The 13,661-nt window shown below is 39.0% G+C and overlaps 1 protein-coding gene across 1 annotated transcript; it reads left to right on the top strand.

Moving 5' to 3' along the window:
• Positions 1-1,761: 1,761 nt before the first annotated feature.
• LOC104100791 (cinnamoyl-CoA reductase 1-like) lies at positions 1,762-6,404 on the top strand. Its single transcript, XM_009608122.3, has 6 exons — positions 1,762-2,031; positions 2,695-2,864; positions 3,673-3,858; positions 4,114-4,276; positions 5,351-5,540; positions 6,010-6,404. Exons 1-6 carry the CDS (start codon positions 1,908-1,910, stop codon positions 6,140-6,142), a joined length of 966 nt encoding a protein of 321 aa, XP_009606417.1. The 5' UTR covers positions 1,762-1,907; the 3' UTR covers positions 6,143-6,404.
• Positions 6,405-13,661: the final 7,257 nt, after the last annotated feature.

The following is a 13,661-nucleotide window of genomic DNA, read 5'->3' as shown; positions in this document are numbered from 1 at the left end:
CAATTGATTTTAAACCGAGAAACAACACACGAACCAAGCAGAGTGGGAAGAGTAAGAAATACCGTTCAAGTCAGTGACCAAAGTTTCCCGCACAAAGATCTTCCATAACCGGTGATATCGAAAGTAACAGGCAAATCGATAAACTTGAGATAAACGAAATTTGAAGATGAAGCGGAGAAAGAAACAGGATGAACAAAGGCAGATTAATTGCTGACATGCATGTAGCGGGTGAGTTCTTATATCACACCACCCGTTAAATTGCTCCACACGTGTTAACTTTCCGTAATTTTTTTGAAAAGACTTAAGTAGCCCTTGATAAGTAGGCATGACGACCCTCACCTGCTTCCCAAGCGGCTTCTATATGGGAAGAGGAGAGCAACAGGTAGGCCAAGAAGTTATGTAGATTATGCAACGTGTCTCGTAAACTTCTCCAAACTGCACACTTCATCAACTTTACAAGTATGTTATGTATCTTCCAAATTAGAATAAACCAATACACCTAAGAGTGTTGAGAGATTCAGTGAATAAGCTATATTTATCACAAGAAAATAGAAGAATAAATATTCATTTATGTCTTTTTGCTCAAATATAGTAAGATAAAACATTGACATAACTAATATTTCCTCCCAAAATGGGGGAGCGCCAAGCATATATCAAAGGAAGACATTTGTCGTGGGACCATTTGCCCCCAATTTAAAAAGGATTTCTTATTTTAAATTTGCAACGATTCCAGTCAATTTCTCTTTGACATGGATATTGTCTCATTTAATTTTTTTCCCAACAATCTATATAAAAGATCCAATGTTTGGCATATGCAGCAAAACCATATGGTAGAAAGAATTCTTCTATCTACTTTGAACTCAGATTCTGATTCGTCGAGTTTTCTTTTTCATAATTCATTCACAAGTTCATACTTTTCATGCCATGATCGAATAAAAATATTTATGACTAACCAATACCTTCAATTAAGCTATTCATAACAAATTCGCCTGCACCCCCAAATTTACTTTTAATGCCCAATAACCCCTGTAATACCTAAAACTGAGTCCTTAAATTATCCATAAAACTCAGGACTATCGTCTCCAAATATACTCAATGGACTTAATCAAGCTTGAAAATATTTACCTTGAGATGGGTAAGTGATTGGAGTTGGGGTTGCGTTTTTTTTTTCACCTCTTTCTCTTTTCTCCCTTGCTGATTTTGTGTGAAGAACTAAGTAGGCTAACTGAAAGCAAAGCTGCTAGCGAAAAAAAATTGAGATATAACAAATAATTGATTTTAAACCGAGAAGCAACGCATGAACCAAGCAGAGTGGGAAGAGTAAGAAATACCGTTCAAGTCAGTGACCAATGTTTCCTGCACAAAGACCTTCGATAACCAGTGATGTCGAAAGTAGCAGGCAAATCGATAAACTAGACATAAACGAAATTTGAAGATGAAGGGGAGAAAGAAAGAGGATGAACAAAGACATATTAATTGGTGGCATGCATGTAACGGGTGAATTCTTATATCATACCACCCATCAAATTGCTCCACACATATTAGCTTTCCGTAATTATTTTGAAAAGACCTAAGTAGCCTTTGATATGCAAGCATGACGACCCTCACCTATATCCCAAGCGGCTTCTATAATTAGGGAAGTAAAATTCTAAAACAACAGAAAAAGGTACTAGGAACTCGAGACACTTCCAGTTTTAGTGGACATTTTTAACCCTTTGTTTTTTTTCGATATACACGACTCGAAGGACAATCGGAGAAAACATTAAACTATACTACTATAATGTGAATGGTCCTAAATAAATCCTAATGCTTTATTCCTTGAGCTATTTCTAGACGGAAAAAGGTAAATAACAAGAGTGGCAGTGAGAAAGGAAACGGAAAAGGCAAACAAATAATTGCAGAGAGCGATGGCATTGATGGGGGAGAAATGCAGAGTGTGTGTAACAGGAGCAGGTGGCTACGTCGCTACGTCGCTTATTAAGCTTCTCCTTTCTAAGGATTACACCGTTCATGGCACCGTTAGAAACCCTTGTAAGTAAATCCTAGTTTCCTATTTTTCTACTTTCCTGAAAAGACAGTTTCTTTTTTTAAAGTTGAACAGAAATCTGTAATAGCATTGAAAAGAAAGGTAAAAAAATTTCTGAAAAGATTGTCAAGGACCTCAAGTCGGTTGTGTTTTAGAACTGTTCTTAGTTTTCAGACTACTACTATATGTTAGGAGCCTCAGCTGGGAAGGATCTTTTTATTTCAATGGGAATGTTCTAGATGAAGGTTTCTAAGAAATTGATTCAACTTTCAATCAATCAACCAACTTTGCCTGAATGCCAAATTAATTCGAAATTAGTTGAATCGGCTTTATTGATCATTTATATCTATTTCTGAGACCATTTCATAATAGTTTATTTGGAATTTCTTGTAAGGCAGAATTTGTTATCAGAAACTCTTCTTTCGCATGTATGCCATACCTTTGCACCTCTTTTTGCAATCAAAGTATCTTCTTTTTAGGAGAACCTCAATTGGCTTGAATTAATTGAGAACTGAATTGATAGCAGATATAATATTATATCAAATGCGCCCAAATAGGAAAATCTTGTTCTAGGTTGGTAACATGGTATATTAATTAAAATTGTAGGGTTTTTTTTTTAGTTTTTGCTGAAAATTTCTGAAGAGGCCTCATTGTAAATCAATTTGCAGCTGATGACAAGTATGCTCATTTGAAGAACCTAGAAAAAGCTGCTGAAAACCTAAAACTCTTCAAGGCAGACTTGCTAGATTACGACTCGCTTGCTGCAGCCATCAAAGGATGCAATGGAGTATTTCACGTTGCTAGTCCCGTCCCTTCAAGCTCTGTACCAAATCCCGAGGTATGACTTAAATATGACCTGTTAAATTTGTTCTTGTGACCACATATAGAAGAAAACTAGGTTCCCTAAACATTTAAAACAGAATAAACTAATAAACCAACACGCCCAGTGTCCAGTTTTTACATACCTCCACAGATCAAGAGATTATCAGCTTATTCACTTTGTTAATATGAATCACATCTTCTGGTTTTACTTTGTGATCACCAGGTAAAACTGGAATCTTCATGACTCACGAGTAGTCTAGCCTATTGATCTTTAGTACATGTTATTAGTTGTTGAAACTGCTCTGAGGTATATTTCGACTGAATGAAAAACAAGATGGTGAATTTATATTGGGATTTTACACAATGTACTATTCAAAAAAGTTTTTCAACAGAGATTAGCCAATTTATCTTCTGCCAGTCATTTTTTTTATCATCGTAATATCTTTCCCTCAATTATTCTATTCCTGACTATGGGTAATCAGTGAATTGTTTTCAAAATATTGGATATTTTGATAGCAAAGGAGTTCTTTTGTCTCAATATTTGAATAATATTCATTACTTGAAGTGGTTCTTTTGATCATTCATCAAAAGGAGACACTTCATTTTGAATTTGACCAATTGAGTTCTTATAATAAGAGACACTATCTATAGAGCTCCTCCATTTGGAGCCTTATACATTGGAAAATCAGGTCCATCCAGGATACATTGTATTGTAAACAAACGATCTACATTTCTAGTTTGGTTTTGGAAATAACGATTCCCAGTGTGCTCTAGTTCTGCACAAATGAATTATCTTCTTCATATGTTCAATGGATTGATTGCAGGTAGAACTTGTTGCTCCTGCAGTAAAAGGCACACTTAATGTTCTGAAGGCATGCTCTGAAGCAAACATCAAGAGAGTTGTGTTTGTATCTTCTGTTGCTGCTGCTGCCTTGAACCCCAACTGGCCGAAGGGCCAAGTGAAAGATGAGACTTGTTGGTCGGACAGTGAATACTGCAAAGCAACTAATGTAACTTCTTTACTGATACAAGTTTACGAATTTGATCTGTCGACATTTTAAAATTTTAGTTAATAATCTACATGTTTCTTACCTACGATACCCAGTGTTGGTAAAGTAATGTACAATCTGTATCTTGAACACTTATTTTACTGGAGCAGTTTCCTGTCTTAGTTTTGGTAAAGATAAATTCAGATTTGAATCTTGAATGCTTATTTTGCTAGAGCAGTTTCCTATCTGATTGTTTTGTGGTTCCATGGCATGCAGAACTGGTACTGTTTTTCTAAGACGATGGCTGAGAAAGAAGCTTGGTCATACGCAAAACAAAGTGGACTTGATATGATAACTGTGCTGCCAACACTTGTTTTGGGGCCAATGTTGCAGAGGACAACAAATGCCAGTAGTTTGGTTCTCATTAAGCTGCTGAAAGGTACCAACAGGGCATAGTTATACCTCACTGGTTTTAATGTTTCTGCATTACTTCTATTTTACATCTCTGCTTGCGTGAGTTGCTCATTGGTAAATAAACAGAATTCACTTTTCCCACAAGACATGTGTTTATCATGCATTTTTGTCAAATTCATTGCCAATGCTTAAAAGTGTCAAAATGATTTATATGTGCAACTATAACAAGTTTTGTCATATTGACATTTGGTTCTCCAAAATACTTGGTGCTTGACAATGAGTAAGAGATCGTTGAATACAAAACGGTGCTGTCTAGTTATCTTTAAGGCATATCATTTAAGCTGCTAGTGAAAATTTCTACAATATTATTTGTCCATGTAGCTGGATTAACCTGAATTGCCTTGCAGCTTGGTAGCATATCTACCTTAGCATGGTATTTATGAGACTGAGTTTAAGTTTAATGTAGTTTTTTACTTTTTTACTTTAAGTTTAATGCTTAATATGTTGGTAGCTAGGACTTTTCATCCATAACATTTAGATAAAATAATTATTTTGAATTCCACGCACTAGTTAGGGGGTTCTTCCTTAGGTGCTCTGTCATCCTTCTACTCTAGTGTTTCAAGCATGGCTTTAGCTATGAATTATCGAGTGTATTGCCTGTTTAGATAAAAGTCCTCCAACTACTATGCACCAAGAGCTACTAAGCATTGTGTATAATGTTAGTACATGTCAATTTCTATGTAGCTCCACGGACTTTGGTCTAGTGGTAAGAGCGCAGTTAGTGATGGTTCGAACCTGCTGCAGACAAGAGCCTACTATTTTAGTGGAAAGGGTAGAGAGGCAGGCGCACCATCGATCAAGTTTCGAACTGTGTGCCACTAGCCCTCTAGAATTTCTTGGTTATAGAAGAGAATATTAGTCTCGGTTACAAAAGTATATCCGTTTTTGTATCATCTGAGTTGCTTTGCATTTTCTTATTTAATGGCTTCATGTGTTGTTTCTGTGCTTTCGTGTATATGGATTCATGGTCCTGGTTCTTTCATTTTTCACTTGAATTGACTGACCTCTCCCTCTCTACGCTCTTGTGTCATTCATATAGAAGGATATGAAGAGCTGGAAAACAAGAACCGATTTATAATAGATGTACGTGATTTAGCTGAAGCTCTGGTGCTGGTATATGAGAGACCTGAAGCTGAAGGTAGATACATATGCACTGCTCATAAAGTGAAATCACAGGATTTGGTTGACATGCTGAAGAGACACTACCCCAACTACAACTATCCTAAACGGTGAATTTCTCTCCAATTCTACCTTAAGCTTCTTTATGGGAATCTAATGTCCTATTCCCTGTGTCTGGTTTAAGAGTTGCAAAAAAGCAGCGTAACGAAATCGACTTCTTGATTTCCTTTTTTCCGGTGCGTGATGCGTTTAGTTAAGAAGTTACAAAGGGAAAAAAAAAATGGGTGATGAATTTGGTCTATTTGATTGAGTTTATTGATAAGTAGTCTTGTTCTTCTGTATAGAAGTTCCTCATTTGTTGTCTGTTTTGGGCCTAAGCCTGCACTGACTTTAAAAACGCGTAAATCAGCGAGATGCTGGATATTTAAGGATATAAACGGAAACAATCCTTAGGCTCTAGTGATGCGTAGGCCTAGGTTCAAAGCGGACATATCCTAGTTGGGTGTACTGTTACACCTCTGCTAGAAGTTCCTCATTTAATTAAATCTGTTGTCCTAATTTGTACTGTTTATTTTACAGCTTTACCGATTTGATGGAGGAAGGAAGTTATAGTTCAGAGAAACTGCAGAAGTTGGGTTGGCAATATAGGCAACTGGAGGAAACTCTAATTGATTCAGTTGAAAGTTACAAACAAGGGGGCTTTCTGGAATGAAGAAGAGAACATCTCAAGATCACTTTTTGCTTATTGTAATTGCTTGTGGCTGTTGCTCTGCATGTTTTGTACAACATAATAAAATAATACGTAGATTCCTGCATAGCGTATACAAGTATTATTTTATTATGTGGGCAACAAAAATGACAGTCAAAAAATGTGTAATGCTGAATTTTATGCTAAAGTATGAAAGATTCAAAAGGTAAGCAAACATTGTATTGGTGATGTGGAATTTTATGCAGGTGTTATTACATCTTATAGATATGATGACCGAACGGACACTTATAGTGTTTTTTTTCTCCTTCTGTTTCCGAGACCCTTTGATTCTTGTAATTCAGACGTGGGCATTCTTTTTCCGTAATCAGAAGGTAAACGTTGTAAGCAGTGAGTTAACCAATAGGAGAAACGAAGCATATTGAATTTGGATTTTATTTATATACATTAGTAAAAAAGAAGTTTATACACCGGTCATTCAACTATCTTTTAATTTCACTAAAGTCACTTAACTATTTTTTGTCACTTAAAAGTAATTAAATTTTATCATTGTTACTTAAAAGTCATTTTGGCTCAAACCCTACCATAAATATGACATGACATAAAATTTAATGAAAAATTCAAAAATAAATACCACATAAGCTTAAATGGGTCATACCCACTAAATCCATTTCTCCCTTAATGTGATTTGACCCATAACTCAAATGGGTTTCAATCGGGAAAAAACGCACACCCCTGATAAAATTAGGTCTTGTGATTTTTTGGGAGGTTTTTGATTGTACAGATACAATCTTTCTTTTGTCTAACCAATTGCAATAGATTGTCTGTAATTGTTTGTCTATTGACAATTTTCGTTATGCACTATAATTACATGTGTTGCTTACTAAACAGGTTATTTGTATGATGGTGTTGCTTAATAAGCAACATTTTGAAATTAATAGAATGGTATTTTGTGAAAATAGATTCTTATTAGCCTTATTATTCTTGCATGCTTATGATACATTATTATATTATGTGAGATGGATACAATACTATTTTAACTTCACTAGAAAATTATAAATATGTTATGTGAGTTAGATACAGTAGTATTTTAACTTCAGTTGAGCTATAAAACGAATTGGATGGGGCAGACAAACAAGAGAAGAATTTTTTAGTATAGAATAATTATAAATGAGCATTATATAATAGAAAAGGCAAAAAATTTGTAGTATAAAATAATTATTTTAAGGGTTAATTTCAAAGACCTCACCTCAGGTTTGGCCTCGTTACAGTCACTTCACTTGTGATTTACGATATTACGCATACCTCCCTTATTTTAATTTTTTTGTAACAATTCTCCAAACCTATTTATTATTAATTCCTAATAATTGTAATATGACTAATTAACCCCAATTTAATATACTCTTCTCTTTGATTAAGTTTTCAAACATCTTTTTCTAACCCCAAGCCGTTTCTATCCCACAAGTTATCTCAACACCAAGAATCTTGAAAAGCAAACTTCAAAAGCCAATTGAAGTATCCAAACGTTTTGGCCCACCATCTCTTGTCATAGACATTGGAGTATGCATTGGTGTATGGAGATTATAAGAATATCCCTAAATAGCAAATTAGGGATCATATGGCCAAATTAAGGATTGGATACTATGATGAGAGTAGACATCCAAAGGGCGATGATGCTAAGGAGGTATTTTGGGCAAATCTGAAGTATTTGTATTTTTTGTTGTTAAAAGAGTGAAGATGAATTGGCAGAAATTGTGACGATTTGAGATAGTCTGATTTCGAGTCGTTTGACTTATTCATGATTAAGTTAAAATAACGATCTACCACCAAAGTATGTGGTGTTGTAACGATCCAGCCTGTCGTTTTGATGTCTGGCGGCATAAGGCCCTCAGCAGCTTCGTATTATGTGTATTGACTTACGTGCGTGGTTGAATTCAATTACCGGGGTGATTCGGAGTGATTTGGGATACTTAGTCCCTAAAACGGAAGCTTAAGTCTTAGAATTTTGACCGGAATCGGAACTATGTGGAGACGGCTCCGGAATGGAGTTTCATCAGTTCAACTAGCTCCGTTGGGAGATTTTGAACTTAGGAGCATGTCCGGACTGTGAACCTGAGGTCTGTAGCTGATTTAGGCTTGAAATGACGAAAGTCGAATTTCTGGAGATTTGGACCGGGAGTTGACTTTTTGATATCAGGGTCGGAATACGATTCCAAGGGTTGGAACAGCCCCGTTATGTTATTTGGGACTTGCCTGCAAAATTTAACGTCATTACGGGTTGGTTTGATAGGTTTAGGCACGAGTTTTAGAAGTTGGAAGATTTGAAAATTTATAAGTCGATTCGTGGTGTGATTCATAGTTTCGGCGTTGTTTGATGTGATTTGAGACCTCGAGCGAGCCCGTGTTAGGTTATGGACCTTGTTGGTATGTTTGGACAGGGTCCCGGGGACCTCGGGTGTAATTCGGATGGGCTACGAGCCATTTCCTTCTATTTTTGGACTACTGATATCTGTAATCTGGTTTTCTCCTCCGCTTTCGCGTCTGCTCCTCCGCATTCGCGAAGAGTAATTTTGGAGGAGGGAATATTTTTTTCTTCGCGTTCGCATTCCTCATTCCGCGATTGCGGAAGCCAATCTTTTCCTTCATCGCGTTCGCATTCATCCCACGTGTTCGCGTAGCTATGCCTTTCCACTCTTCGCGTTCGCATACTCTTCACGTGTTCACGAAGAGCAGTCGTTGGGCCATCCGACTTTTCCTCTACGCGTTCGCGAATGTGTTGTCGCATTCGCGAAGCACAACTGGGCAACTTTTGTTTTTCTTCTTTGCGAACGCGATTGTTCTTCCGCGTTCACGATGCTTGAAGACCTGGGCAGAATATAAGATCTTCAAATCGAGGGTTAGGCCATTTTCTTCATATCTTGATGTATTTGTTCGTTAGCAGCTGTGCGGGTCATTGCTATGGAGACTCAAGGTAAACCTGTTGCTGCGTTCGCAAGCTTCGGAGTCACCTTCAAGTTTTCGTTTTGAACTGTTTATTCTTATTTCTGGACAGTTGTATTTAGAAGTTTTCTAGCAAACAGTCTGTAGAGCTTTTAACTTGTACTATCGGTTTTGGGAATTGTAAATTTTAATAGATTTCTATTTCAAATTGTTAGATGTTATTTAAATAATGTTGTTGTTTCAATAAATGTTAGGCTTACCTAGTCCCTAAGAATTAAGATTAGGTGTCATCACGATACCCAAAAAGAGGGAAAATTGGGTCATGACAAGTTGGTATCAGAGCTCTAGGTTCATAGGTGCTACGAGTCATAAGCGAGTTTAGTAGAGTCTTGCGGATCGATACAGAGACATCTGTACTTATCTTCGAGAGTCTACGGAACTATTAGGACAATTTCACTTCCTTCATTCCCATCGTGCGAGTTCATTGATCTCGAAGTTTGAACTTTTAGCATTCCATTCTCTCACAGATGGTGAGGACACGAGCTGTAGTTCCTGGTGACGTTACCCTCGGAGCAGATGTCGCTAGGGGCAGAGGCAGAGGCCGATGAGGAGCACGTGCCGCAGCTAGGGCACCTACCAGAGAAGCAGTTGAGGAACCGCCAGTAGTTCTAGTTGGGGGGCAGGTACCGGAGGCGCCTGTTGTTACCCCCGGACTTCAGGAGACCTTAGCACAGTTCCTGAGCATGTTTGGTATATTGAATCAGGCGGGGCTGATTCCGGTTGCACCAACTATTTTACAGACCGGGGGAGGAACTTAGGCTCCCGCCGCCCACACTCCAGAGCAACGAGTCCACGATGGTCAGGTTCCAGGAGTCATGGCGACACAACCTGTGGTTCCAGTTCAGCTCGTGGTCAGGGAAACAACATCAGACGAAGAGCATCTTAGACTTGCAAGGTTCAAGAAATATGACCCTCCATACTTTCAGTGGTTTGGCTTTAGAGGGTGCACAAGGTTTTCTAGGGAGTGCCATCGCATTCTCCGCACTTTGGGTATTGTTGAGACGAGTGAGGTTGCTTTTCCTACATTCCAGCTTAAGGAAGCGGCTTATCAGTGATGGCGGGCATATGAGTTGTGTAGTCCGGCCGAGTTAGCTTCACTTACATAGGTTCAGTTTTCAGAGATGTCACTGGGAGAGTTTGTACCTCAGACCCTTTGAGATGCATGGCGCGCAGAGTTTGAGCAGTTGCGCCAGGGCACTATGTCAGTGTCAGATTATGCCGTTAGATTCACTAATTTGGCCAGACATGCACTTGCTTTGGTCGCTACAGTTAGAGAGCGTCCGTAGATTCATTGAGAGGCTCAGGCATGATATTCGGTTCAGCATGGCTCGGGAGTTAGAGTCAGATATTTCATTTCAACAGGTGGTAGGGATCGCTCGCCGTGTAGAGGGCATGTGGGATCAGGAGAGAGAGGACAGGCAGGCCCATGAGAGAGAGTACAGGAGAGATCAGGAGAGAGATTACATGAGAGATCAGGAGATAGAGGACAGGGAGGCGAGGAGACCTAGTAGACCAGAGAGATCTATTGGTCCTTATTTTGGAGGCAGGGTACGACATGGTAGAGGTTTTGTGGGTCAACCAGTTCAGTTTGTACTTCAGGGTTCGCACAGTGTTTCAGGTGCTCATGGGTCTCAGAGTACCCGTACCGCACAGTTCCCACAGCCACGTCAGCATAGAGGTTGCTTCGAGTGTAGAGATACCAGCCACAGGGTGAGAGATTGTCCTAGACTCCGGACATGTGTGTCACAGCGGAGTATTCAGGCGAGTAAAGGGCGCCTAATAAGGGAAGGCCCAACCCGTTGATGTGTCTCATATAGTAGGCTGAAGGCCACTGTGCCAGATGATGTCATACATGTATGCTTTTGATTTGTTACAGAGGGGCACCATTCATATTTTGATTCGGTTCTGCTTATCGGGGCGAGTTCCCCTATTTGTTGTCCCACCTATGGGTGAGTTCATGACTTAGTAGTATGTTTATGTGTTTGCCCATGTTGGGAGATTCTATGACTAATAGCCATGTCTATCGTTGTTTTAATGCATTATTAAAAGTTACGAGACTAGAAGTGAATTCATGTTGTCCATTATGGTAGGTTTGATTCAGTAAGTGTTGTGATTTTTTTTTTTTTTTTGGCAAAATTGAGTTAGTGGGAGATTTCAATTGGTATGATGTGTATTCGGCTTGTGATTCAGAGTTGAGGGTGAGACCCTCACGATTCCATGTGATTTGATATGTTTGAGCCGGGCTGCGTGCCGCGGTAGAAGTTATACCAGGATGAGATCCTTATGATTTGTTCATGTACTTTGATTTTTCCTTTTAAATTGATTTGTAGTATGGTACTGTTGGAGAGTTGTGCCTGTCGAACTTGTTTGATATTTCTCTTATGTGTTTCTCTTTACATGTTCAGTCAGTTTTGTTATGTGTTTCTTGAGTTTTAGCTTGCGGGGTATGTGCTGAGTGGTGTTAGTTGTGACTGGTTGATTCGGGAGTATAGTTACGAGATCTTCGTGTTTCTTGCATCATTGTCAGTGTTTTGGAGGTTTGGAACGGGTTGCTAATGGATATGAGGCTAATTGTCGGCGCTGGTTTTGATTTCGGACAACTATTGTGATAAAAAATGTTATTATGGGCCTATGTGTGGTGTGTCATGTTGTGTGGTCGTACCTTGTGGGTGTAGACATGAGTTTTTACAGCTGGTTGAGACTGATACGGGTTATGGATTTAGAATCGGGTATTTTAAAGATAAATGGAAGGTGAGAATTTTGATTATAAGGCTTATCACTGTTGATAGAAAGGATAAATTACAATTGGAATGGTGTGGTCAGGCCTATGTGGATTGGGATGGCGTGGGATCACCCGCGGGTGTATGTTGGATATGTTCTTCCAATGATTTGAAGACTTCGAGGTGATTCTTAACACGTTCGAGGACGAACGTTTGTTTAAGAGGGAAAGGATGTAACGACCCAGCCAGTCGTTTTGATAATTTAAGTCCCGTACGACGGCATAAGGCTCTTAGCAGCTTCGTATTATTTGTATTGACTTGCGTGCGTGGTTGAATTCAATTACCGGGTGATTCAGAGTGATTTGGGACACAAAAGCTTAAGTCTTAGGATTTTGACCGTAGTCGGAACTGTGTGGAGACGGCTCCAGAATAGAGTTTCGTCGATTCCGCTAGCTCCGTTGGGTAATTTTGGACTTAGGAGTGTGTCCAGACTGTGAACCTGAGGTTTGTAGCTGATTTAGGCTTGAAATGGCGAAAGTCGAATTTTAAGAGATTTGGACCAGGAGTAAACTTTTTGATATCAGGGTCGGAATGCGATTCCGAGAGTTGGAACAACTCAGTTATTTTATTTGGGACTTGCTTGCAAAATTTGACGTCATTCCGGGTTGGTTTGATAGGTTTCGGCATGAGTTTTAGAAGTTGGAAGATTTGGAAATTTATAAGTTCGATTCGTGGTGCGATTCGTAGTTTCGGCGTTGTTTGATATGATTTGAGACCTCGAGCGAGTTCGTGTTAGATTATGGAATTTGTTGGTATGTTTGGACGGGGTCTCGGGGGCCTCGGGTGTGTTTCGGATGGGCTACGGGCCATTTCCTTCTATTTTTGGACTGGTGATATCTGTCATTTGGTTTTCTCCTTCGCGTTCGCGTCTACTCCTCTGCTTTCGCGAAGAGTAATTTTGGAGGAGGGAATATTTGTTTTTCGCGTTCGCATTCATCATTCCGCGATCGCCAAAGCCAATCTTTTCCTTCATCGCGTTCGCGTTCATCCCACGCGTTTGCGTAGCTATGCCAATCCACCCTTCACGTTCATATACTACTTCACGCGTTCACAAAGAGCAGTCGTTGGGCCATCAGACTTTTCCTCTACGCGTTTGCAAACGTGTTGTCGCATTTGCGAACGTGTTGTTGCATTCGCAAAGCATAACTGGGCAGCTTTTGTTTTTCTTCTTCACGAACGCGATTGTTCTTCCGCGTTCGCGATGCTTAAAGACCTGGGCAGAATATAAGATCTTCAAATCGAGAGTTAGGCCATTTTCTTCATATCTTGACTTGTAGAGCTCGGTTTTGACCGATTCTTTGTGGATTTTTCAAGCAAATCAATTGGGAAAGTATTCTTTACCTAGAATTTAATATATTTCATGATTTTATCTTTATTTTTATCATTTAATTTGTGTGTTTGAGTTGGGAAAAATGGTGGTTTTTGAAGAAAAAATTCAAAATAAAAAATCATGATTTGAGGGACGAATTGGTATCAGAATTTGATGATTTTAGTATGGTTGAACTCGTATCGGAGTGGGTATTCGGGTCTTATGAAATTTGTCGGGTTCCGAGGTGCGGGCTCGGGGGGAGGGGGGTCGATTTTTAGACTTTGTTAAAGATTGAGGCTTTATGATCCGGAATAGTCTCTTATGAGTTTTATTTGTGCTTTGAAGTTATCTTGATTAGATTTGAGCCGATCGGAGGTCATTTCACCCGAGAAGTTCATTTTTGAGTATCGGTCTATCTTCTTTGACGTAAGTATCT

This window comes from Nicotiana tomentosiformis, chromosome 4, assembly GCF_000390325.3.
Source record: "Nicotiana tomentosiformis chromosome 4, ASM39032v3, whole genome shotgun sequence".
Taxonomy (NCBI): Eukaryota; Viridiplantae; Streptophyta; class Magnoliopsida; order Solanales; family Solanaceae; genus Nicotiana; species Nicotiana tomentosiformis.
Note: the sequence above shows the minus strand (reverse complement) of the source record. Positions and strands in the feature narration are given on the sequence as shown.